The sequence below is a fragment of the Ctenopharyngodon idella genome, chromosome 14 (assembly GCF_019924925.1).
Source record: "Ctenopharyngodon idella isolate HZGC_01 chromosome 14, HZGC01, whole genome shotgun sequence".
Classification (NCBI taxonomy): Eukaryota; Metazoa; Chordata; class Actinopteri; order Cypriniformes; family Xenocyprididae; genus Ctenopharyngodon; species Ctenopharyngodon idella.
In genome coordinates this window covers 7802602-7830141 of record NC_067233.1, presented here as the reverse complement: position 1 = coordinate 7830141, position 27540 = coordinate 7802602, and the positions used below count along the sequence as shown (strand labels likewise).

General features: G+C 38.8%; 2 protein-coding genes across 9 annotated transcripts in view; both read left to right on the top strand.

Annotated features, from left to right (window-relative positions):
* Positions 1 to 27540, top strand: part of ebf1a (EBF transcription factor 1a) — a 130862-nt gene that overhangs the window by 14093 nt on the left and 89229 nt on the right. For all 8 annotated transcript variants that reach the window (XM_051860181.1, XM_051860182.1, XM_051860186.1 and 5 more), the window contains exon 6: positions 1987 to 2055. In XM_051860181.1, the coding sequence (XP_051716141.1) occupies positions 1987 to 2055 (69 nt within the window). The remainder of the gene's footprint in view (positions 1 to 1986; positions 2056 to 27540) is intronic.
* trmt12 (tRNA methyltransferase 12 homolog) overlaps positions 17652 to 27540 on the top strand; it is a 183678-nt gene continuing 173789 nt past the window's right edge. Inside the window, exon 1 of the mRNA XM_051860199.1 lies at positions 17652 to 17662. The gene's annotated coding sequence lies outside the window, so the exon portion shown is untranslated. The remainder of the gene's footprint in view (positions 17663 to 27540) is intronic.

Sequence of the window (27540 nt, the reverse complement as noted above, 5' to 3'; positions counted from 1 at the left end):
GCAGGAGGAAACGCTTGAGATTAAAGATTATGGTTCCCCTGCAGGTCCGCTGGGACAGAGCAAAAAGAGCCGGAATGGGCGAAAAATCCCCCTGAACGAAGCCAGAGCATGCGTGGAGTCATTAGCATATCGTTGATGGGGGGGCTTGGCGGTTCAAGGATGGTGGTGGGGGGCCTTATTGTTGTTTCCCATGGGTTCTAGCTGGCTATTGGGTTATCGGAGTGTCACATCCATTTGTGCCCACCCCTCACATCCCAGAAAGCTTTGCTCCTGTGTGACCCACTTCTGAGAGAACATTGCTAAAGACTTGACTGCTCTCAGAGGAATGAGAGAAAATGAGAGCAGAGAGAGGCAGGAAGGTAAAAATACGACAGCAAGGAAGAGTAAACTGAGACGGAAGCCGACCACGCTCTGTCCAAACTAACAACAACAACGCTTAGACCGCCAGAGTGCTTGAGTGAGGGGTCAAACTCAATCCATCTTATCAAGCTCATCAGGTCTAAAGGAGCCCACTCACACACAGATCTGTTCTGCGCCTATCACATGATGTTTCATGCCCTATACTCGCTCTCATTCGAGCCCCTCTGCCATCTGTGCAGGGAAACCTGAACTCACCGCCCCACCTGCTGTTTACTGCCAGCCTCCATCCACCGAAGACACCATGTATACACCCCCTTTTCATTCCCTCCTGTCTTCTTTCACTTGCTCATGCTTTAGTATCCATCTTATTCTCCGCTGCTGTCCTGTGCAAAGAGAAACCTGGAGCTATGAGCAATGAGATTAAATAGAGAGCAAGAAGGTATTGCCAATAGATTTTGGTGTGTGTGTACTCTGGCAAAAAAAAAAAATTCTTCCATTCAGATATTAGAGGACTGTTTGACTGACATATATTAACCTGCCAATCACACTTGATTTTATTTGACATTTAGGCCGCATTTACACTGCATGGTTCAAGTGACCCAATTCCGATTTTTTTCCCCCCATGTGGCACAGATCGGACATGACCCACGAACGTGTAAGCAAGAAAAAAAATGCATGGATTCCATTATTCTCTGATCGGTTTCAGGCCTCATTCATGTGTGGAAATAAATCTGATATGTATTGGATACGTGCATTTGAATAAAATAAAATACACACAAACATGCCCATGCCCTTGAAATAGAATCACTGAAGAATGCATGTGGTTTTAATGAGTAAAAAAACCTATACGAGGTCAGATTCGAACCCAGAACCTCTGACGTGCTTACCAAAAGTTCTACCACCTGCCTATTATTCCTCTCCTACGCATCCCATGGATCTGTGTACGTAATCGCTGTCGTGAAAAATTTGTACTATATAATTATTTTGATGTAAGGATGAAACTGTTGCATTAAAGATGTTTCTATGAATTCCATGTCATTAAATTAAACTCAATGTACTATTGAAATTGATTTCTTGATATCATAATGCTATTTTATGTTAGTTTCGCCAAGTGTAGTGGCAAAACCGTCACTTTTAAAGGATGTAAGCTGGTCGAAAAAATTGGATATAGTCAAAAAATCGGAATTGGCCATCAAGACCTGCAATATAAATGCAGCCTTAGAGGCTGGCAAAAGTTTCTGCATTAAAACAATTATATAAATTAAATATCTATTAGAAACAAAATAAAGTTTATAAATAACACACAAAATAGTATGTATACCTCTTTAATTTTACCTCTCCTCCTGTATCCTTTCCTCTCCTTGCCTTGCCCTCATCTCCTCTCTCCATCACTCTATAAATGCCCAGTTATCAGCCACACTTCTAATACACAGACCGAGAGGCAGAATATTATGTGCTGTGTGTACAGTAGGAGTGAATGTCTGCCTTGAAGGAGCGAAAGAAAGACTGCTTTATAATTGCTACCTCTTCCTTCTCCACTGTGTTTGAGTTCAGTGCTGACATATGTGCAGTAATGCCCAGGTTAACTGCTCTCTTCCTCTCTTTCTCTCCCTCCATCTCTATTAGCCGCTGCTGTGACAAGAAAAGTTGTGGCAATCGTAACGAGACGCCTTCTGACCCGGTCATCATCGACAGGTAAGAGCTGGGTATAAGATGTTTGTGTGTGTGTTGCAACATATCTGATCATTGAAAATATTTATTTGAAATATAGAATAGCAAAGCTTGAAGTGGATTCCATATTTAATTTGACACGAAAGAAAATGAGGCTGCAAGGGAACTTGGCCTCAATCTTTTCTTTTTCTTTTTTTCAATTCATCCACATCCTTAGAAAAACAACAGGCATAAAGCCCCAAAATTGAGAAGAAAATAAATTACAGTACACACTGCCATTCAAAAGTTTACCATTAAAAATTAATACTTTTATTTAACAGGGATGCATTAAATTGATCAAAACTTACAGTAAAGACCATCATGGTTTCCAGAAAAATATTAAGCAGCACTGCTGTTTTTAATAAGAAATGCATATCAGCATAGTAGAATGATTTCTGAAGGATCATATGATTCCTTCACAGGAATAAATTTCATTTTAAAATATATTTAAAAATCAAAAACACTTACTGACCCCAAACTTTTGATTGGTAGTGTACAAACAAATAACAGCCTGTTTTAATTTTTAATATAGTATCAAATTATTATATAAATGATAATGAAGTATCAGCATCACTGCAGAGATAATGCTCTAAATTAATTCAAATAACATTCAAACGAGCCAAAATTACAAGTGTTGCTCTAAAATAGCTTTGTGAACACATCTCTGGATGCTCTATATCACTATATATGCTCTACTGCTCAGTATAAAACATTACAAATCAAAGGCAACAGTTCAAAGAATTCACCATCAGTGGAAAAAACAACCTGACAACAAGCATAAAAAAGCCTTGCTGGAACCAGAAGCTATTTGTTTGCAAAGGAGTAATTGTTAAGTGATCGAGCTAGGCTGTTTTGAGGCCCTGTCGGGGTTGTTGAGCATGTAGTGTGCTCTGAAGTGTGCATGTATGAATAATCAGCAGTGAAGATGTGCAAGACTTCTGGAGAGAGCAGCATGTGCAACGAAGCACGTCTCCTACCCTTTTTGTTTAAAAGATCATACAACCGTGTCACGTTATTATTATTGAGGGCGAGACCATTTCGTTTCTGACTCGAACATGCCGTGGTACGACTAAACTAAGCATGGATTTGTGCAGATTAAAGTGTTAAAGTGTCAAAGGTGTGTTCTCATCTGTGTGTTAATAAGTCAGTGGCCTGTGCTATCAGATGAACACAGCTGTAGGTTGGTTCACCACGACTTTTCCAGCAATAGTGTTGTGTGTATGTGTGTGTGTTTGTCAGAGAGTAAAAGAAGCTTCTACCTGGCTGCTGTGTCTGTGAGGCTGGCCCATTTCTGCTCCACTGAGCTAGAACGCTTCACAGCTCTCAAAGACAGCTGCAGCCCCTCAATGCCACGTGGCATCACCTCCACCAAACACACGCTCACCCAAACACACTTCCCATCACTTACTCTTCTTGATTGTTTCCCTATATAAAGTTTGTCTGAAATGCTTCCTCAGACCCTCCTGTTGCAGCGCCGGTGTAGGTGTTTGTGGTCTGAACGGTTGTGTTTGGGGTCTGGCTGAAATTGGCAGCTGTGCTCGAGGTCACCACAGACCCCTTTAGGCTCAGGTGCGAGGCCATCACTAATTGCCTGTGAATAAAAAAGGAATTAGTAACAGTTTCCTTTTAGTCATATGTCTCTCTAAGTTGGGAAAATAGGTCATTTGAAATGAGACAGGGAAATATGGTAGAGTTTACTGGAACTTTCAATATTTTCTTGGCCGCATTCACATTCTGGGGTTCCCAACAAACAAGGCGCAAGATGGAACAGAATCAATTACGGCAAGCGCAGACGAGCGTACGCTCCCAAATTCATCAAAAAATATGATTTTGAGCGTCTTCCTTCCCTTGAAGTTATTTAGCTGAATAAATAAGAGCTCATTAGTGTGGTCTTGTTTCAAAGAGCTGATTAGGTTTTACAGCAGTAATTAGCAAGGCTAGCGCTAATTCCTCTGGAAGAGTAATGAAAGTGATTTCCTAATTAGGTTCCTCTCATAAGACGGCACAACAGGCCATTTCAGCGAAACCAGAGGAATGTCAGGGAAATAAAGCCAACTAACAATGCCTTATTAGATTGTTAAAAGAACAAATCTTACCCACAGCAGATCTGCGCTCACGGTTCGAGTTCCCAGACTCATTGGGAAGCTTTTGAAATTGTGATTGGGGTAAATTGAATTACTCACGTGAAATTAAAACTGGCGAGCCAGCTAGCTTTCTTCTCAGAGGGTGTGTTTAGTTTACGTTAGATGGCTGTATCTAGTCTCATTTCATGTGTAAATGTATGTGTGTCGTGATTGACTCCTCATCTTCTCCTTTTCTTCTTCTTTTACCTTCTGAGCTCTGTTAATGCCCCAGTAAGATTATTTCAAATACTTTAATCTGCTCTCATTGACACGGACACAAAAGGCCAGTGACATCTAATAGCAGCCCTTTTCACTGCCTCCTGTTTCATCTCTTTCACATCCCTTAGAAGCTCTCTCTCTCTTATTCTCTTTCTCGATTTCTTTCTCTCTTATCATTGTGTGTGTTAGGAGTAATTGAAGCTCAATAAGCCGTACAGTAATGGGGAAAGGTGTCGTTCTATCTCCCTGGGAACATTGCAGTTGATGCCTTCATCACCATGGATACTCTTAAACACTGATAGTGATTTCGGAGTGCAGAAAGTTCAGAGTTCCCGCGCGAACCGTGGGAGTTCTGTGGCTTTGCGCTCGGTTGCGAGCCCTGACCCTTCTGGAAGGCTTTATTTGTGATGTAATCTTCAACATCTGGATATCCACTTCATGAAGAAATAACACAGTGAAGGATGGAAAACGCCACTGAACGGGCTTCATGTGCCCTTTCTCTGAGTGTTTAATGGAGGTCTTTGGCTCGCAACTATACTGCTGGCCAGATTTGACCTTCTAGAGGAAGGCCTTCAGCTCTTATGAAAGCAGAACAGGAAGTAATGTTTCACGGGGTGCTTTCATAGAACCATTTTCACTCCTGTTCTGCTAGGGGCCGCTCACACAGGATGTGCTATTTTATTCAAAAACAGCATGAAGATGCATGAGAATGTGAATTATGAGAATGCAGTCATCCAAGTTAAAATTCATCCATTTAAATCTATCTATCTATCTATCTATCTATCTATCTATCTATCTATCAGTCTATCTGTCTACACTGCTAAGCTATAAAGCAGCAACATCTGAGCAATAAAACTGCACCTCAAGATTGGATGGTTGGGAAAGAGGCAGTGACAGCGTGCAGCGCTATATTCCTGCAGTATGTTTGCATTAGTGGATTAGCGGGCTCTATTTCACAGAGCTGTTCTCTGAATCGGTGGCCAGAGAGTGATCCTCACAGGCTGGGGCTCCCATTGTTAGCGTAATCCTGTCCGATCTGTAGCCCTATTGTGTGGCAATTAAGACTGAGAGACTGTGAAGAGCTCAGCGTGAGTGTCTGTGTGTGCAAGCCATAAAAACGACCGTAATATAGTGAAGGAAAGCATTTGCAGTAAACATGTTTCTGTCTTCTCTCAGAAAATTAACTGGTAAGTCTTTCCCACTTAAAGAGATACACATAAAGTGCGAGCGAAGGAAAATGTGTGCGTCGGCTTTAAAAAGTGTGCGTGACTCTCCAGGCTGTGCTGTCACAGCTGCTGAAAGGTGATGTGCTCCTATGCAGTGACAATGTCTCTTCCTGGAGAGTGTGTATGTGTGTGTGTGTGTGTGCGCGCATGCTTGTATTTGTGAGTCTGTGTGCATAGGTGTATATGTGTGGCCTACTTAAGCCCAAACGGTGCAGGAATAATAAAAGGCCAAGCTCTGCTGTTCAGAGTTAATACAGGGTTAAAGATATGCAGCTCACTGTCAACAATCCCATCATCCGCCTGGATGGTTCCCAAAGAAGAGCATGCACTCCTCTCCACTCGCCCGTGCCTGTGTGTGTGGCCCTGTGTGTGCTATTCTCCCCTGACAACTTTACCATTCTCTCTTTACTCTGTCTATATACCGAACACCCACTTTTTCTTCTCTGTTGCTCTCTTACACGTTTATCCATGTATCTAAATGGGAATGTCACATTGACATTGACATCTATTTTTTTAAATAAGCTAATTAATTAACGTGATTAATTTTATATTTAAACTAATTAATTATAACGTCAGCCCATTTACTACTGTAAAACTGTGCTACTAGCTACCACTTTCATCAAAATTAGACAAAAAGACCATTCTGAAAGTTTCTAACATTGTATGAAATATATTTAAATAGATCACATACACAAAGAAGTCGAATTGTATGTATGTTTATGATATTGCATTAAAAACTGCATGATGAATCATGAAGATGCAAAAAAAAAACATTTGCATAAAAACGTTTGTGGTTAGTAGAGATTCTAAAGTTTTTGAAAGAAGTCTCTCTCTTATGCTAACCAAAGCTGCATTAATATGCTAAACACAGTGAAAACAGAAATAATTTGAAATATTATCACATTTTAAAGTAACTGTTTTCAATTCTAAATGTTATTTATTCCTGTGTTGGCAAAGCTGTGGTTAATTTTGTCTCAAATACATAAGTCATAAAAACACACTGCTATTCTCTCTGCTCTTCTATCTCTCTGCTTGTCCAGCCTGTTGTTCACGCACAGGGCATGAGGTTGTGATCTCTGGGTAGACTGATCGGCCCTTCAGGCTAGTGCTAGAAACCCTGGCAGTCAGAGTCTCCTCTTCTGCTCTCACAGATAAGAGGCAGGGATCATCCAGATCACTGATCCACTTCATACGCTTTAGACACAGATCTGACCCACAGGATGACTGATTAGACACTCAATGCTACTGACAACACTTACTGACGAGAAAGAGCGTTTATGAGCAAGACAGAGAGGAAAACTTCACTTTACTCCAAGATAAACAACCAAACTGTATCATTTTCACACACTAGTGGTGACACAGATTAGACTGGTGTTGTTTTAAGAAGCATGTGTGTGGGTGAGACCATGTGTTTGTGTGTGTTCATACAGAGGGTATTGTTGATGTATGCCATTTCCTCATGAGTGTGTGTGTGTGTTGATTGAGGAATGTCAGACAGGAAGTGCTCCTCCCGGGGAAGGTGATGTCACTGCAGCTTCAGGGCGGCTTCCTGTCTACTTCTGCAGCAACAGATGCACTCTCCCAATCTCTCACTTTTTTCAGACGTAAGCCCGCACATACAACTTATTAATGTTAAACCTGATGTTTTTCTCAGTCTACTCTGAGCAACCCTCCAATTCCCCTGTAAAGGGCATGCTGGGAAAATATCCCCTCTCTGCCTCTCTCCACTGGATGCTCTCACGCAGGGTAATCCTGTTATTTCTGTCAACACACACACACACACACACACACACACACACATTCGAACAAGTGATCAACCACATCCGAAAAAATTTAACAATTTAACAATTAACTCTGAAAAAAATCTTAAAAGTATGTGGACAGCATTTCTGGATGTTTATTTGTTATCAGTGCCTTAATGAAGACATTTTGCAGTCAAAAAAATAATTTTCTTTATTAGTATTTCTGTCTTTTTGATACTTAAATATATCTAAAATAATCTAAATACATTTAAGAAATTATTTAAAAAATAACAATAAAAACTTTGTACATTTTTGTACATTAAAAACTTTTTTAGAAAATATTATTTTTAAAGAATATTTACTTGAATTTAATTTTGATTTTATTTACTTACTATTGGCAAAAAAAAAAAATAATTGCATTAAAGATTAGTTCACTTTCAAATGAAAATTACCTCAAGTTTTACTCACCTTCAAGCCATCCTAGGTGTATATGACTTTCTTCTTTCTGATGAACACAATCTGAGTTATATTAATAAATATCCTGACGCATCCAAGCTTTATAATGGCAATGAGTGAGACCAACGAGTATGAAGCTGCTGAAAGTGCATCCATCCATCATAAACATTCCACACGGCTCCAAGGCCTTCTGAAGCGAAGCAATGAATTTGTGTAAAAAAAATATCCATATTTAACAAGTTATGAAGTAAAATATCTAGCTTCCATCAGACCGCCTTCCGTATTCTTCAAAAAGCTTACGCTGTATGTCCTATGCCTTCCCCATTCAACTTACAAAACTGACGTGACGCCAGTTCTGTTTTTTTCCGTAATTTGAATATTGAAGGTGGTCTGGCGGAAGCTAGATATTTTACTTCATAACTTGTTAAATATGGATTTTTTTTTTTTACACAAACGCATCGCTTCGCTTCAGAAGGCCTTTATTAACCCTTCAGAGCCGTGTGGAATATGTTTATGATGGATGGATGTTCAGCTCAGACTCGTTTGGTAACGCATAGTGCCATTATAAAGCTCAGATGCTTTAGGATATTTATTAATATTTCTATGATTGTGTTCATCAGAAAGAAGAAAGTCATATACACCTAGGATGGCTTGAGGGTAAGTAAAACTTGGAGTAATTTTCATTTGAAACTGAACTAATCCTTTAAGCAAGAAAAAGCTCTAAAAAGATTTGTACTCAATTTTCGTTCTTAAGTAAATTAATCTTGTTTTAATAGTTTTTAGATATATTCCTAGAAAAAGACAAAAAAAGTTTTTTTTTTTTTTTGGGCAGTGCACACATTCTCTATTGGCTTCTCTCATCCATATGGTGAGGCCAATCAAGATTGCATAAATCTATATTTAGCATTGTGTACCGCTCAGTGGGTGTGTGTGTTTGCGTGCGCACTGCACAGAGGGAACCCCCGTGTCTGAAGTCCATTGTTGTGGTTTGTTGTGTTTGGGATGCACTTCCTGTGGTGAGAGGTCAGCAGCGCGCAGCCTCGGCTGGCTGCTGAATAATTCATGCCATTGACTTTGTGTCAGCTTTCACAGGCGTGCCCAGGGATGTTTTATTCATTTATCTCATTTAGGGGCCCTGCCTGCACCTGTTCCACCATTAAGCACCCCGCTCATTTGCATTAGATGCTAATTTAGTTTACCGGCAGGCCTGGGTTCCCCTATTTTCATTATATTTTCTTAAAAACAAATAATATACTTTACACTATACATAGATTTGTACATGAGCTATGAATATATGCATGGTCAGTCTTAAAAGTAAGAACGAAAGACAGAAAGAAAGAAAGAAATCTTGTAACTGTTAAGCACTCATTCCTTACTAATTATAGTATATTGTAAAAAAAGAAAAAAAAAGCGGCCCCATTACTGAAACTCGTAACATTGGAAGAGTGTGAACGTATGTGTATGTATGTGTGTGTGTGTGTGTGTGTGTGTGTGTGTGTGTGTTTAGAAGGTGTCAGAGGGAACAGACTTGCCCTGGAGCAAGTTAAGCACAGATGTGCCTCTTTATACCCCTTCTCTTAGCTCCCGCCCTATTCCCTCACTCCGCATGAAGATCACCTTTCTTTTAAACACACACACACACACTGTCATTTCCCCTGTCATCCATCTGTCTCTCTCTTTCTTTCTTTGTTCTATTTTTATCGTCATAATCATGTCATCTTAGGTCAGTACTTTGCTATACATTCTCATTCAATTCAGGTAAAGAGAACAGAATTTATTCTGTTAAGTGAACATGAATTGGCATTCACAATGCATTTTATTTCCACAATGTGATGCTAATGTAGGATGAGATTTGATTTTATATATCGGGAATTGATTGGATGGTAAAAAGTGGTCATTACATACATGCCAGAATTATATAAATGTGAGATTGGCATAGCAATGGTTAAGTAGCTATTTGGCTACTGGTTACCATTATTTTAAGTAGTGTTTAAACGCAAATATCTACAGATCTTTTGTACTGTATTGTGACATCTGAAAAAATGTAGGACGGGGACTATGTTCTATTCAATGGTTGTTGATTGAACAACATATATATAGGGTGAATTTTCATTTCATTTGTACAGCTTAATGTCATTTCAGAGGAAGAGCAAGTGATATTTTGTTTAAAGATTACAAAGATGGCAATGCACAGATGAATCAGTAAAAATAAGACTAGATATGTACATTAAGAACTTGTATAGGATAAATTTTTAAGACCTCATTACTTGTTCAAGCACACCTCCCACATTGCTTCCACGAGGGTGAGATGGTTAGACCTCTCACAGCAAATGAATTCAGTAGACGACTCTGTATGTGTTAGTTTGTGTATGTGTATGTTTCATTAGTATCACGCAGAATACAGAGCCTTTTCAGTGGCTGACACTGCTCAAATATGTTTTTACCACTGAACGTGCTTTTCGCTGTTGGACCTGAGCGTGTTGGCTGTATGTGTGTTGTGTGTGCCACACTTTGCGCCCACCTGGAAATTAATCTTGTTTGGACTGTCTGAGACTGACTACATTATGCCTTATGTCTACTCCTCTAATTGCTAAACCCATCAGGTCTGCCTAATAAAAATATCTATCTGAACTCCATGCCTTGCCTTGACAATTTAATCTACATTCGGAACCATTAGAGGAACAGTTCACCGAAGAAAGAAAGTTCTGTCATCATTTACTCACTTCACTTTCATGATAGCTTTCTTGTTTCAGTGGAACTCAACAGAAGATGTTTGCCATCCTGGTGGTCTGGGAAGCGATGCTTTCAAGAAACCATACGATAAAAATGTATTAACACCTGATTGGTCATGAAACTACAACTATGCTTATATTATACAAATATGCTGTAGTACAACTATGCTGCTAATTTGACACATCTTGAGTCGCCATATTCAAATTCATATTCTGTCATATTCTGAATAATACATATTTGGAAAATAGCACTCTATTTTCACATACTATTTAAAAATAGAGTACTTTTATGTCTTTATGTTTTTTGGAGACTGGTGATGTTATAAATGGCCTATCTAGGGGAGTAACTAGTTACATGTAACATGTAACGTAATTTAATTACAAAATAAATGTAACTGTAATCAGTTACAGTTACTTATGAAAATGTTAACGATTACAAAGGGGGGTTACATCTGAATATTTTCTGTAAAAAGCTAGGATTTTCTGAATAATATTAATTTGTTGCTTTGCCTGTATTTAAGCTCAGAACGATCTCAAAGTAAAAAGAGGTGCTAAAGTGATTTTGTGGGAGCTGTGCTTTAAAATTATTATAATCTTAATTCAAGTGATGAAGGATTTTGAAAGTCTGGCAGTAATCAGTATTGAGTGCTACTTATAAGGTTAACCCTGCCTGGTTTAAAATGATTAACAGTTGAAAACATTTGTTAGAAATTTAGAAAAGTAATCAAAAAGTATTCAAATGTAATCCGTTACATTACTTTAATAAAGTAATTGAAATAGTTACACTACTTATTACATTTTAAATAGGGTAACTTGTAATCAGTAACCTATTACATTTTCAAAGTAACCTTTCCAACATTGTAAATGGCATTATATATGAAAAAGAACAACAAGTACATTCTGCTAAACATCTCTTTTTATATCCCATTGAAGAAAGAAACCGGTCAAACAGATTTAAAATAACATGAGGGTGAGTAAATGATGACAGAATTTTCATTTTTAGTGAACTATCCCTTTAAACATCTGTTGTTTGCATTTGTTCAATATTTGGAAATGCAGGTCTTAAAAATCATTAGCAAAGACTTAAGGTTTTGGCAATAAATACAGGAGTTGCAGTAGCTGTATAGGTCAGTAAGGTGTCTGGGAGGTCTATCACTAACACTAATCATTATCTTTCTCTGTCAATATGCTGTACATCAGGCTTTCGATCACCAGCCTGTACAAACATGAGTGCAGAGATGACGAATGCAGCTATTGGATTGTCGTATCTCAAAGCACACCATCATTACTCAACTATTTGATTGACATCCCGTATATTTGGGCCTTAGGGCAGAGGATTGTGGGAACTGTAGTGCACAGTGAATGTGTGTTGGAGGCCAGCAGAGTTGCTGAGTAGCGGATGATTATGCAGCCCTAAGGTGTTGATGGCTTCACTGGGCTGGCCTGGAGCTCCCTCCCTGTTGTGTTCCTGATGTTTCTTTCTTTCTCTCTCTCTTTCACCGTCGTATTTTTTTTTCCTGGGGCCGGGCAAAACTGCCTCAGGGGACTGTGGGTAACTGTGATTGACAGCCAGATGCAGGCAGAGGTCGAAGCTGCTTTAAAACGTCAATGGGCTTTCATCTTGTAGCGGACACCAGCTCTCTTTATACACACACTCTCGCTCATTCACTCTCTTTATGTGCTGAAAGACACGTACACAATCAACGCAAAGTATGGTGCTAATGCTACCGTAATACAATCTGCACTGAATTAGCCACTTACAGCTACAAGTGCACAAGATAATTTCATGATTTGAGAGATTTCTTCTGCCTTGCTGAAAGTAAAACAGTCTAGACCAACATAAACTTCCATGCTGGTACACAATTTGTTGGTCAACATGGTGGTTTTCATGAAGCTGGTTGACTGGAGACACGCTGGTTAAAGGATTAGTTCACTTCAGAATTAAAATAACTTCCCCTCTTCTCTTCTCTGATGATGTGTTTTTCGGCATGAGGGCGGGACAACCTGTCACTCATATGAGATCGCGGCAATAGCAAACCACAAACATCCAATCAATTCCCAAGTCCTGTCTTACATTTGTTCTTGTTCAAGAAGCCGTTTCACTCAGATATGTGTCACAATAGAGAAGAAAAGACTATCACAATTTGTTTGCCAGCTTGAGAAGCCTACAACTTATGCTGGAAAAAGTAAAAGTCTGACACTGACATTTCTAGACTTTTCATAATAATCAAATCAAGCTCTTATATGAGTGAATGGACAATATCACCTTTTTGGCATCACAATTGGGGGTTGGGAAAGAAAATGTACACACGCACACACACACAAATATGTCTAGCAGGAGCTGGTGGAGGCGTCTCTCATTTCTCATCTGTTTCATCCTCCATGCGTAATCAGATTTCAGTGTTTGCTGAGGAAAGAGGACCACTCACTCTCAGAAAGACACGCCTCAGCCTCCCTGTCTCTGTGTCTGCCTTTGCCACCACGGTCTGGGTGTTAGCATTGTCTGAATTACAAATATGTCTTACCTGCTGACTTACACGTTTTGGTAAGTGTAGTGCATGCTCTTGGTACATGAGTGATGTAGTGCCGGAGAGGTAATGCGAATCTTTTTTATTAATGTGCATGTAGAAATAAAAATGCTAATCTTGTCCATATTAATAGCTTGAACGCTTCCCGGGTTGCCTTGAAGTCCTGCGTGAAGTGATGTCAGGGTCCACTTCTACACGCAAATGCTCGTGTTATCATTCACTGTTCACATACACTTACAAACAGACAATGAGAGAGAGAGAGAGAGCAAGAGCTGTGGCCTCTGGCAGGGTAAATGGATGGCTCGGGTTACAGCTCCGTGAGTGCTGGATGAAGAGAGAGAGAGTGAGAGGGCTGTGAAGGATATTCTGAATCTCAAAAGGGTCAGAGGATGAAAAATAGATGGACATGTTAGTTCAGCTCTGGGTGAATTCAGAACTGGTTCCTCACCTTCCCTCAGAGCTCACCTAACCTCCTGTCCACCAATCTTTTTAGGGATACACTGCGGAAGAGTTTGGAGGAGTGTACCCTTTTTATGTGTACCATTTAAAAGCACACAGCTAAGGTCTGTTCCGAAACCCAGTGAGCTTCCTCTGTAGGCAGCATTTTCATGGCATAGTGGCGGTTCCAAAAAAGGATGCAACTTATGTAAATTATGCTGCCTTTACCTCATTTTGGACAAATTCTAAAACAGCATATTAGAATGATTTCTGAAGGATCATGTGACACTGAAGGCTGGAGTAATGGCTGCTGAATATTCAGCTTGGCCATCACAGGAATAAATTACATTTAAAAATAAATAAAAAAGAAAACACATTTTAAATTGTAATAATAATTAACAATATTACTACTTTACTGTATTTTTGATCAAATAAATGCACCTTTGGTGAGCATAAGCAACATCTTTCAAAAACATTTTACTGAACCAGATTTGGTGGTAAAGATATGCTCAGTTTAAAAGAAGTTTAATATAAGAAATTAAGTCAGACATAATAGTCAGAATTTTTCTTAGTGGAAGAACCTGGCTTCCATACAAAAATATCTATAGGATATTAAAGGGTTAGTTCACCCCAAAATGAAAATTCTGTCATTAATTACTCACCCTCATGTTGTTCCAAACTCATAAGACTTTCATTCATCTTTGGAACACAAATGAAGATATTTTTGATGAAATCTGAGAGATGTCAGTTCCTCCATTGACTATCTTTGCAACAATCTCTTTGATGCCTCAAAAAGTTCATAAAGAGATCGGAAAACTAATCCATATGAATCGAGCAGTTTAGTCCAAATTTTCTGAAGAGACTCGATTGCTTTTTATGATGAACAGATTTAGTTTAGGCTTTTACTCACTTGCGAACATAAGCAGAAGCTCAACCTGATCTGAATGATGCACAAGAACATACCTGAAGCTCAAACGTGCTGCGTAACACATGAGAATGAACCTTATTGGTTACGCAGCACGTTTGACATTAAACAACAATTTTAAAATCATTAAATAACTTTATCCAAAAGTTTTGTTTGTATTTATATATATATAGAAGTCAGGTGCCTATGTAAGCAGTAGGCTCTGAGGTTTTGAAACACAGCTGTAGTCACCCTGTTGCTCTCTCTCTCTTTTCATTCAGCCAAGCGAAAATCCACTGTCCGTCTCTCTTGTTCTTTCTTCATGAAGGCTAAATCTGACTCCCTGCCTGCTCGTGTTTCTATCTGCTTTTGTTCAGATGTTTGTGAAGGGGTTGTGAGAGCCACACTGACCCAAATGAATTATGTCCCAGTTCTCCAGAGGCAGTGCGTCAACTATTTAGGGCATTCTGTGCAAGAGATTTTAGACCAAAGAGAAAGGGTGAGTGAGAAAGAGAAACACAGCAGAAAAAAGAGAAAATATGCTGTACTAGGTGCAAATTAGGATGCCTCCACCTCATATGAAAACACATCATGGCCATTTTGAGTTAAGCTATTTTTACACAGACTATTCTCTACAACACAGCTGTCAGTCACAGATGTTTAAGAATTATAGGGAGAGTTGTTTTGTTTAGGATGGTCGTGTCTGTGCATTCGATACTTCCCAGTGTGCACTGCACAGGAAGTGGACTACAGCCTCCCACTGTGGTCTGCATTGTTTTTTTAGCGCTCCCCTCCACCCTGAGCCCTGACAGCACGGCACCAGCACCCAAAAACAACAAACATGTCCGGTACACTGCAATCTGCACATATATTACGCTACTGTCTGGAAAGACTATTCACAATAATTAATTATTTTCTCAATTAGAGGATTGCAGACATTAATTCAACATTTAGGACTTTAATCAGGGCATTTAAACTATTTGGGTTGGAAAGATATTTTAATGTTTTTGAAAGAAGTCTCTTATTCTCACCAATGCTGCATTTTTACTTTTTTGATCCAAAATATAGAAAAACTTAATGAAGTCATGAAGTCAAATAAAAAGCACATATTCTTATTTATTCACACATTCATTTCGAAATGGAAAGGACAGTTCACTCAAAAATGAAAATTCTGTCATCTACTCACACTCATGTCACTCAAACCCTGACTGTGAAGTACAACTCTAAAAAGATTTTTTGAAGTTGTAAATAAAACAAAGAATAGTACATTTTACAAGGAAAATCTATTTCAGTTTTTCTTGTTAAAAACTTTACATTTAATTCAGTGTGTTACTTGCCATTTCTTTGTAATTGTGAAATTTATTAGCAATTTCAGAGTGAAAATTGTTTCTAAACCAATTTTTTTTTTTTCAATAATTACAATGTCAAACCAAATGACATAATCTCAAACCAAAAATGTACCATATAAGAGACTGACAGACTGTAAGAGAAAACATTTAAGTCTTCTACAGCCATATGATAACTTTGTGAGAGAAACAAATGAAAAAGTAATGTCGGTATTGACTATGCATTGGGCAGAATGATCATCTTTGGATGAATTGCTTTAAAGATAAGGTATAAAGGCTAGGCTTTAGAAGCCATGGAGGGCTAATCTGGCAAAATTACTGTTTGTTGTTCGGCTCTAGTGAGAAAAAAAAAAAAACTGAACAGCTGGCCGTATACCACCCAATTACCTCATTCTTCTGTTCTGACAGGTTGAGTTTTATTTCCTGAGCAGATTACACATTGAATTTTTACAGTAAGTGACTGAGAGTAAGACGATGCCACTGAAAACAGTTAAAAACAGCTAAATTAATATATATTATAGAGTTTAGAGGAAGGCAGTGATCCAAACCGTAGCACCAGCACTTACATAACATCCTGTCTGTCATGTCCTGATTTCTGCTGTATGTTTGTATTTGTTTTTGAACTGACAATCATTCCCTGCACCTCCCGCTTCTGTCTTTGTCTTTTCCGCTTTCTTTTTCTCTGTCCATGGGGCGAAATGGAATGATGCAATTTTCTAATTCAGTCAAATAAAGCTCTCCTTTTGTCAGCTGTCAGAAGCCGGGCTTACAGAGGTCAGAGGTCGCAATGCTGCTCTTAGGAGAGCGCTCATCGATTAGCCGTCAAGCCGCTGCCGCCTCGTCTATTCCGAGTGGGAGCGATGGAGGGATGCTGAGCTCCATTTCCATAATTGCTCAGCGCCTTAAGTGCTGGTACCTTTAGAACAGAGGAGGTTTGGAGGAAAATAACAGATGCAGAAATTATAAGGCAAATACAGTTATTGAATATCAGTGTATGTACGAACTGGGCAATATTGATCTGTAATTGAGCAGGAATAATTCTTCCAGGCATTAAAGCTTCACCCCTGTAGCATGGCCACTCTCTTTCAAATCAGAAATGAAATGAGAAATGAAACTTCATAATGAGAAAGGAAACTTAATATTTGTATAGATATTAAGTAGTTTAACTTTATTCCTCACATATATTCTCTGATTCCTCTGTCAATGCGACACAGTGTAATCTCATGATAGTGATAATGTTACCAAATCAAATATTCTCTTGGCTTACTCTTTGGATTTTTTGCTGTACAGAATTCACACCAATTCTAATTCATCAACAAAAGTAAAATTGAAGAATCATTTAAAAAAAAAAAAATACGGTGACCGTATTGATCAAGTACTAATTTGAATACTCAATGACTCAGTTTTGATTTCCAGGACTGGAAAAGTCATGGGAATTAATTAAAAAGTCATAAAGATATTTAGTAAATTAGTATTTTTTTTTTCTAGTTAAGCGTTAAAGCTTGTGAATTCTGTATTAAAGAAAAAAAAAAAAAAAATGTGTTCAACCAGTGGCAGGAGGAGGTGTTCTGGGAACCCTGTTTGAAAACAAACATTATTTTTGTAAATATATTTAAAATATGTTTAACAAAAAAAGCTTGTAAAATCTGTTTTTATTAAAAAAAAAAAAAAATACCTGTTTGAGGTGGGACTATCTGTTTGCTGGACCAATGCTAAACATGGGAAGTGTTCCTAGGAAACCTGCTTGTGAACAATTATTTTTGCAATTTAGCTTTAAAATATTATTATAAATAAAATTTTAAAATGTAAAATTGAATTTTTGAATATAAAAACAACAGCAAAAAACAATATATCTCCCTGATTGGCCTTTTGATTGACTGACAGCTATCTTTTGGCCACTTAATGCTGAAGAGATGGAACAAACTAAGCAGAGCAGAGCCTGGCAGACAGCTCATCTGTTTACAATTTGAGCCCAGCCAGGAAGAGAGGTCACAGGTCAGAAGCGTGTTCTGAAAGGTGTATGCTGCGAGAGAAAGAGAGAGAGATACAGGACAGAAGGGATAAAGGGTGGTCCTGTCACAACATGGCTGCTTCCTTCCACATGAAGACCGCTAAACCACAGCATTTCCTCTCCCAGAGCGGCTTCTATCATTAGAATGTGGAATAACACACTAAATTGACTGATGACGGTTGGCTCACGGAGCCCTTCTTAAGCTGTAAAGGGCCCCTGATAGCTGTGGACATGGCTTTTATCGACCCCGCACTTGTGCGTATTAATAAGGTCTGCTGCTCACATTCACTCCTCTCAGATCTCCTTATCTGTGTTTCCTCCCACATGACAGATGAGTGTGTCTGGGGCGCAGCATGGTCAGACAATGGCTGTGTGTGTGTGTGTGTAATGAGGAGTCCAGACCAGCAGCGCTCTGATTGCTGCTGATTTAGGGCTGTGCTCCGTGCTGTTAATGGTCTCACACTGCGATAGAGAGGTGGCTCTGGGGGCAGGGCCATATTTAACGGCCCCTGACTGTTTATTACTGGATGGCCCTGATCACCCACACTCCACGTCTTATCGTTTAAGATTGGCGGCTGAAATTTTTGAGGATAAAAACAATTAGACGTGAGATTTATGTCTGCATAGTCATTTTTACAATAATGAGAGCAACGAGGACTGAAACGTGGAGGATAAACATTCACGTGTGTAGCGGAGAGAGACAGCTTCAGCGTGTGCTGTATTATTGAAGCTCTCGTTCCCTGACCTCTACATTACTACATCATCAAATTACAAATTCCATTACAATGAAATGTTTACAGCGCTGCTGCTCTGCCCGCTCCACACATCTTCCTGTGACCCGTCCGCGTGTCCATGCGTATGGGAGGAGATGACTATTTGCCGAGCGCAGGGCCGTGCATGTGCATGAATACAGAGATTACACTCGAAATAGCAGATGAGAGTCTTTGGAGCAACCTGAATGAATATCTAGAGGTTTACGTAGAGAGAAAGAGACACCTGTCTTGCTGTCACTGCATTCCATATGCAGCTGCACAGCCATTAAGGCGAATGTGCACACATTTGGTACAAACTTGCAGATTTGAACCACCTTCATTCAATCTGCCTGTGGGTTATAAAGGTGCTAGATAACTAATCGGCACTCACACGGCGAGATCAACCTCTTTATTGTTGTGTTCAAGGTCTTAAAGGGATAGTTCACATGAAAAAGAGAATTTTGTTATTATTTACTCACCCTCATGTCATTCCAAATCATTTCCTCATGTCTTTTCTGTACAAAGACAATTCAACTGGCTGTCAAAAAATAAATAAAGCATAAAAAACATCCTAAAATTACTCTATATGGCTTACTCCAAATTCTTTTATTCATTAATGATGCATTAAATTTATCAATGACAGTAAAGACTTTATAAAATAAATGTTCATTTGAACTTTCTGTGCGTCAAAGCATCATGAAAAAAAAAAAAACGTAGAACAGAAATGTTAAGCTGCATAACTGTTTTCAACTGATAATAAACAATAACAAATCAGCATATTAGAACGATTTCTGACAGATCGTGTGACACAGAAGACTAAAGGAATGGTAATTTCAACACAGGAATAAAGTACATTTAAAAATATATTTAAAAAATTGAAAACAGTTATTTTAAACTGTATTAATATTTCACAAAATTACTGTTTTTACTGTATTTTTGAAAAATGCTGTCTTGGTGAGCATAAGAGATTTAAAATATCTTACCAACCTAAACTTGTGTATGTGTGTTTGTATATATATATATGTTACAAACCCTTTTTTAAAATATCTAGGGAAAACAAGGGTGCAACATTAAAACACTGAACGCGTACTGGAAAACAATCACACACCATTTTTAAATCAGCAACGTGTTTGTTTATTACAGTGAGAACAGAACAAATTAACCCAAAATATAATTATTTACATAAATTTACAAATTATACACATTCGTTAACCAAGCAAAAATAATTCACAAAAGAACGGGGAAAAGAGAAAAGAACGAGACCGTGCCAAATCAAAGAAAGAAACAAAATATAACCAATCTTACTAAGCAGAAAGCAAAACTTCTAATCTAACTCAACCATCAATATTCACAAAAAAAACCCTACATTGAACAAAAAGAAAAATCTTCGCCCTAAATACACTACCCTTACTATAAACAAAAAATACAAAAAGTGGCACTAAACTAGTGTTCTATACAGAAATTGATAGCTCAGTGTGGCACACGTATATATCACGTGATATCTTACCTGTTCTTTATCTCTTTCCCCGTTTAGTAAAGTCGGTTTATCAACCAGATAACAGAAACGGAGAGAAACACCATAGATAAAAGATCAAATGGGCTATTAACACTGACTTATCAAAGAACAAAGACTTAACCAACAGGTATTAAACACAAGGATGGTACAGGGTAAAACAAGCACGTGAGTCAATCAACAAACAACAATAAAATGTGTGGCTTTCCAGAGAACTCCCGCTTCCCACACAGGTGCGCTCTTTAATAATCAACTAGGGCGCCCTCATTGGTGAAGCCACGCATTGTCGTCACCACGCGTCACGGTGATTGCCAAAAGATTTGACCACTCAGGTACCCGCATCACCCTGCTGAAACGAAAGTAAAGACAGAGAAAAAAAAAAAGAAGAGGAAAGAAAACAACCAAACAAAACACCATTCCCAAAACAAATAACATATATAGAATTGGCTTGCTCATAGTAACTGCATAATAAACAGGAATGGAAGAAAGTTTATCCAAAACAATTACATACAACACATAATATAACAAGTGCCACAGATCAAACATATACAGAGTTTGTGCTTTGTAGTATCCAGGTCAAAGTCATGAACTGTATTAAGAAGAAACATTAAAAATGCATGAAGAATATCAGCATGTTTAAAAAAAAAAAAAAAAAAAATAGATTTAGAAGGATTACTGTTTGATTATGGGCCTACTTTAGTTGAATTTACTGTGAGAGATTGTTTTGATGTTGAATTGTAAATGAGTGCTTGTAAATTAGCTGCCTTATTTTTCTATTTAATGCATCATGGTATAAGTGTTCATGAATAGTGTGATGTTAATTAGTAAAAATGCTCTAAAAGGACTCAGGATTTATGTGGCCATCACATGGGCGCTTCCTGAGAGATGCAGAAAAAAGCAAAGGAAATGCGGGTGCACGGAGAGCGCTGCCTGGGTAAATAAATTCATAAAAGGTCCATGTGATATATGGTGCTGAGATCCTCACGGACAAATGCAGGAAATTTTTGTGACCTGAATTCACAGGAAGAATACCATAAATTTGATGGTGTTGGTGCTCTTTCTTTCTCACTTGTTCTCTTGCTCCCTCTTTTCATCCTGGTTAGCATAATAAGTGGTTTAGCACAGATTCAGGAATGAGTTTGATTATAGATTAGTGTAGGAGGAGGGAAGGAGTGCTTGACTAAATCTAACATTCCTTGATCCAACAGTGAATCTGGAAAGATTCATTCAATTTGTTTTTCAAATGAGGTGTGAAATTGGGCTCTGCCACTCCGTTGGCTCTTTGTTTTGTTCCTACACCTCTGATTTGTTTGGACACCCTCAACGAGGAGTCGTCTGTTAAGTGGCACGCTCAAGCTGTGTAGGCAGATTAGCCTCGCTCTAAACACTCCGTAATTGAGCGCAGAAGCAAACGGGGCCGCCGCACGAGTGCATTTCATCTATCTTATACTCTTCTCTGGGTTCCTTTAATTTCCTCGCTTTCCTTCCTTCTTTGCTTCTTGCTTCACTCATTTGCACTGAGCTATAAATAAAAAGACCAGCTCATGCAAGAGATGTACAGATCTGAGTCTGAATACAACCTCAACCCACAACTAACATTGTGATTCCTGACAAAGTCAATGTAGAAAAAGATGAGCAAAATAAAAAGTTCATATTTCCCAACCCCCACATCTCCATCACTCTCCAGACTCCATCTGCAGTGCCATCCACTTCAAAAACACAACCTAGTCTCACTGGAAAAATGTGCCTTTACCTACATTTTTGCGGGGAAAAAAAAAGTACCTATAAATACAATTCACTGCAGTTTTCAGCTGAAATGAACATTAGTGGCAGTAAAACACCAGTGACATTTATTCCTTTTCACACAAATTTTGATTGCAGACCAGGGTCAGATTATCGATTAATAAAGACTTATTTTCACACAGTTCCTTGCACAGTACTATGTTATGACCTCAAAACACTTTCTACCAAACTAATACATATTGACATTTGCATCGCATAATTAGCTCCATTTCAATGGCTTTTCTGATGTAGTAAACTTATGCTTAGAGTTAGGATTAGAGTAGGGTTCAGTGTAGTTGGTACAGTAATTTCAAGCACATTTACCTTTTGTTGCCATTTACCAGATATTTAATTTCTGAGCTGCCATGATATGTACAACAATTAACATCATAATATGTTGCCAGATTTCATGTTCATCTGTTCCGAACAAAACTGAATGCACTTTTAGTGCCACTGGAGATTTCACTTTGAAAGTGTTGCAAAACTTGCATAAAGCAACATTATATTTTGCAGAAATGCCGCCACAGGTTTTTCCAGTGAACCTGGGTTGCAAAAACAACACCAGGCTCATCAACTCTGTCTTCACCTCTTCAGGAAGCTGGGAGGGAGACCCCAAAACACAGGCTGACAGAGATGCTCTGTTGACAGAAAGATGCTTGAGATGCAGAAAATAACAGTGTCTCTGTGTGTGACTGCAGGAAGGAGATCTTTGCTTCATGGTGACCTTTAAACCGGGTCTCACATCTGGCTTAAACCACCCCCCCGCACCCCCCTGCTTCTGAAATCATCCCCCCTACAAGGGACAGGAAACTGCTTTTCCCTCATCCTTCCAAAAACAGAACAGACAGACCGCCACACAGCAGCCAACACGGTCACAAAAACATACACTCAACCCAACAAGGCACATAAGAAATCGGGCACAAAATTCAAACAGAGGGGTATCCCTTGGTAGTTTAAAAATAATAATGTTTAATAATATAGTTTAAAGACTGTGTATATCGGTGCGAGGGGGGTTAGTGAGAGTATGGCAAGTGGACGTTCCCCCATGTTGCTTGAGGCAGCAGCTTCAGCTCTGGGTGATGTATGGCCAGGCAGGCTGTTTCCACGGGAACCAATCCATCACACCACCATCAGCCGTCAACAGGCCTGCCCCGTGCAGCACGGCCCGACCTCCAGTCACCACAGGCACTGAGCCAGGAGAGAGAGAGAGAAATAAGAGCAGACCTCACTACTTTACAATGGCTGTTATCGGTGCTTCACTGATTGTGATCTGTTATACGCGGCCGGGCGACAAAACGGCCTGATTGACACGTCTGCTGTCTTCTGGGATCAACGCATGCTGAGTTACAGCTCACCTGAAACTGGCAGGTTAGCGTGTTTTGGGGTTCTGGACTATGGATGTCAGGGGCGTCAAGCACTCAGTATTTTTGAGGGGGCACCAGTTTGGAGGGGGCCTTGTTTCATGGGGTGGAAAAAACAACCCCCAAATAAAACTATAAAAACTATTATTATACATAACACTTTACTCAAGCTTTCACTATAATTACTAATTATTATATACATTATTAATGCATTTACTGTCACTATTAAGAATAGCCTTATTAGGCCTATAAGTCCTGCATCGAGACAGTCTTCCACGTATTCTGTAGCTTATAAAAACAAAACATTTTTTCGACGTTGTGCAGCGCGTTTTGTGAATTTCTGTTCTTTGAAGTTCAGAGTTCGGTCGAATGGTAAAAGTCAATTTAACAGAAGGCTTAAAATGTATATTTTGTAAAAGTTTGGACGGATTCCTAAAACCACCCGCCTGCGAAAACTCGATGGTTCTGCACGAATCGCCTAGGCTGTGAGACAAACTTTAGCTTCAAAACTAAGAAATTCACCAAAAGATGATGCCAACTTGAGGGCACTATTCATTTTGTACCTACAATATTCTAAGTTTAGAGTAAACTTTATAGTTACCTACACAATTTGTAGACTAGGCTATCAGATAAAACATCGTCAAATAATATTTGAAAGGATTATTGCCGTTTCCATAGACATTAGACATCAATGTATATTTTACAAGCTATAAATGTTTTTGTTTGTACTTATCTGTATTTAAATATCAGAATCATAAAAAAAATAAATAAAAAAAACATATTGTTGAAAACACTTAACAATTGTGATATATGATGAGCTCTGAGCGCATCCATCTCTGGCTCGGTGCCAGCCAAAGCGTGGACACAGATTTTAATTTAGCAGTTGATAACGTGACACACTGAACTGGAATAAAATAAAATATTATTGTTTTTGTCTTTTGGAAGCTGCATTAAAATCCATTTGGCTGAAAAAATTTGAGGGGGCACGTGAAACAGAAATCTTGCTTGTGTGAAATTGCCTAATTATGTCACATTGAAAAGTCTTTGAATTTACCTTTTTGTGATGTATATTCCGCTTATAATCAAACCTGAATATCACTGCCTCATAACCCTGTGCCCTCATCACATGGTCTCCAGGGATGTCCAGTAAGGCAATGTCTCTGGCTGAAGCATTAGAGATCAGGACCTAAAGAGAGAATGAGATAGATGAGAGGAATGTAAGGAGGGGTAGACAAAGAGGCATCCAACAGCCTGTCACACGCCTCATTACAGCCTAAACGAGTGAGGCTGCGAGAGGAGGAAAGCACCCCGGATCTCCCTTCCCCTCCTCATCCATCTCTTCACCTGTCCATCCAGTCACACATCAGTCTGCTCTGACCTCCCCTGCTCTTCTGTAATCTAGCAGAACTGGCGGGGAACCCCTGTCTGTTCTGAGAACTGTGTTTGACAAGGACTGAATTCACTGGTTGGTGTTTACTGGTCAAAAAGAGAAAGAGTGTGAACACAAGCAGAGTGACTTCAGAGAGAAGCCGAAAGGTTCAGCTGCTGTCAGAGAGATCAGAACAAAAGTAAATACTGTGACTGGCAGACGTGCTTCTTTTTTAATCCGCTGCTGTGCTTCCATCTTTCCATTTCTGTCTTTTTTCCATACCATACCGACATTCCAGCAGGTGACTCCCCCAGTACCCCTGCTGGCTAGAGGTGCCCGACTGCTGATGGCAGGGCGTGTGGATTTCTGCTGTTGCTTTTTATAATTTGTCCCGGAAATGTCGACAATCGGCCCAGAGTAATGAGCGGCACTTGCGGTCTTGGTCCTGACAATAGTAGGAAGACCTGTGTTCTGTGGAGAGTGAGAGGGGGTGTGGGCCTGAGCAAAGTACATATGTGTCTGTGAATGTTTGTCAAATGCATGTTATAAAACATGGTACACATTCTATTTGTTATAGTTCCAGCTGTAAGGCAGTCTAGTTTATTGTGATTGTTATTGAGACATTGGTGTCTTATCATATTACTGTAGCTGCTATTTTATAAAAGCTATGCAACCATGGTAAACTAATGATTTTATTTGAAATTTAATGAAATTAATGAATTAGATTAAATCTATTTTTTTTAGATAAATTAATATTATAAATTCTAATTATTAAACATGGATTTCTGCAGATGCATGAGACATGAGACTCTAAAACAGTAAAAAAATTATTCAATTGTGGGACAGAAATGTGCTTAATTGTCATGAATATAATGCACTAAAATTATTGTGACAACTTTTATGACATTTAACTAGGGGTGTAATAATACATCGTGTCACAATTTATCGCAATACAAAAATATGACATATAAAATACGTATCGTGGATAGTGACAATATGTATTGTGTATAATTCACCCAAAATGAAAATTACTGTGAGAAAACATTCAAGTTTACAGAGTTTTAGTGTTAGTACTACATTAAACTACTATATGTAATGTTGAATACAATGTATAATAATGCAGTGGGGGAATATTTGTGGGTCCTGATAATGCCAAATGTCTTATGTTACCAGTAAAAAGTGACCTACATCATTTTAAATATATCTAGTCATTGACAGAGTGAGTGCAAGCATGTTCGTCTAAAATAATTCTGTATTTTCAGCTTTAGAATCATGAATATTTTTATTCTGGTGTCACCATTGTCCCATGCTTTGGGTTACCAGCACCAAGTCCAAGCCTATTCATTTCCACCCCCAATGTAATACCAAATGTAACATTTTAATCAACCGTACATTTTTGTTAACCTTTTACCAAATGTATCGCAATAATATCGTATTGTGAGTTCAGTATCGTGATATGTATCGAATCGTGACATGAGGGTATCGTTACACCCGTACAATTAACACATTTCCTCCCTACGTTCCCATACAAATACAAATACACAATGTAATCAGCTTAATCATACTCACTTCTAGAAGTGTAGGCACTTTTATTAAAAATTCTATCTCATCTCTACCTGCCTCAGACAACACAAACCATAAGTCAATAAGTGTTTGCTAGAGCAGTATTTAAAAGTGTGCCAGGATGTTGTTAATGATGAAGAGAATGACGACTGTTTGAGGTGTCTGTCAGCAGCGTGTGTGTGGCATCCCGAGCGACTCGTCAGGCTGAGAGGTGTGAATGCTGGATGACTGTGCTGTGACAGCGAGTGTCAGAGGCGGTGACGGCAGTTCCCGCCGCTGCTTCCTGTACCCTGACGAAAAACACAGAGAGAGCTCCATTTCACACCGTACAGCAATGATGATGGATAGTAGAGCTGATATCAGTCACCTGAGAAAGAGAAACAGCAAGGGGACATTTATCACCTGACCGCTCTTGATGTACTTATCAGATATACAGTATAATATCACTAAGATAAACTTCTAGATTCTTCATAGTACTACTTTATCATACTACTCATTTCACATACTTCTGACAGCCTATATTGTAGGCATATTTGTACATTTGTCTTATTTAAATGCCTTCTTCAGAATTTCCCAGATGTTCCTCAAAAATATGCGAAGACAAAATGGAAAAAGTAAACATTTCATGATAATATACAAGGATTCTTCATTGCGAGGATCAAACCAGCAAACTTCCGGTTATCATCCTTTAGCCTTAACCACTACCGCACCACTGCCAAAAGAACAGGAAGAGAGGAAACTCATAATAAACACAAACTAAAATTTATTACAGATGCACAATATACTAACTGTCATACTGACATGACATCTGTTTGTACATGAACAGTAAACACGAATGCCTGCACTGGCACAAAGCGCCGCCAACAGCAGAAGTACAGCTTTGTTTTTCTTACAGCGCATCTTCCTACTCCTTTAATCTCTTTTTTATTTACTTGACTTTTACAAAGTATGAGTTATTATCAGACTTTGACAATCAATCCCACTCATCTGAGATACAAAAATAGCAGAACAAAGTATGGCTGTGAGCTGAACGAGCCCAAGTAATTAATTAAAAGAAAAGCCGTCAATATACAGGCAATTACGGTCAACAGCAGTCCATGATCAAAGCCGCCCATGACTGCATACCCTCCTCAAAATACACTCTGTTTTCGAAATCATTAACAAATAACTTGTAAACATGTCATCTCTATCATTTCAAATACACAAGTCCTTTGATGGGACTGCTGGTCTTAATTTAAGGACATGCAGGCATTAATATGAGCACACATTCTGTTCTCCATCTTCAAACCCAGTCTGTCACGCAGCAGTTTGCGTGTTTTATTATTTCTTTACTTGTCAGGATTTCGAATGCTTTAAGTGCAGATATGAGCCCTCCTCATTTATTTGAGTGCTCTTTGTATATTTC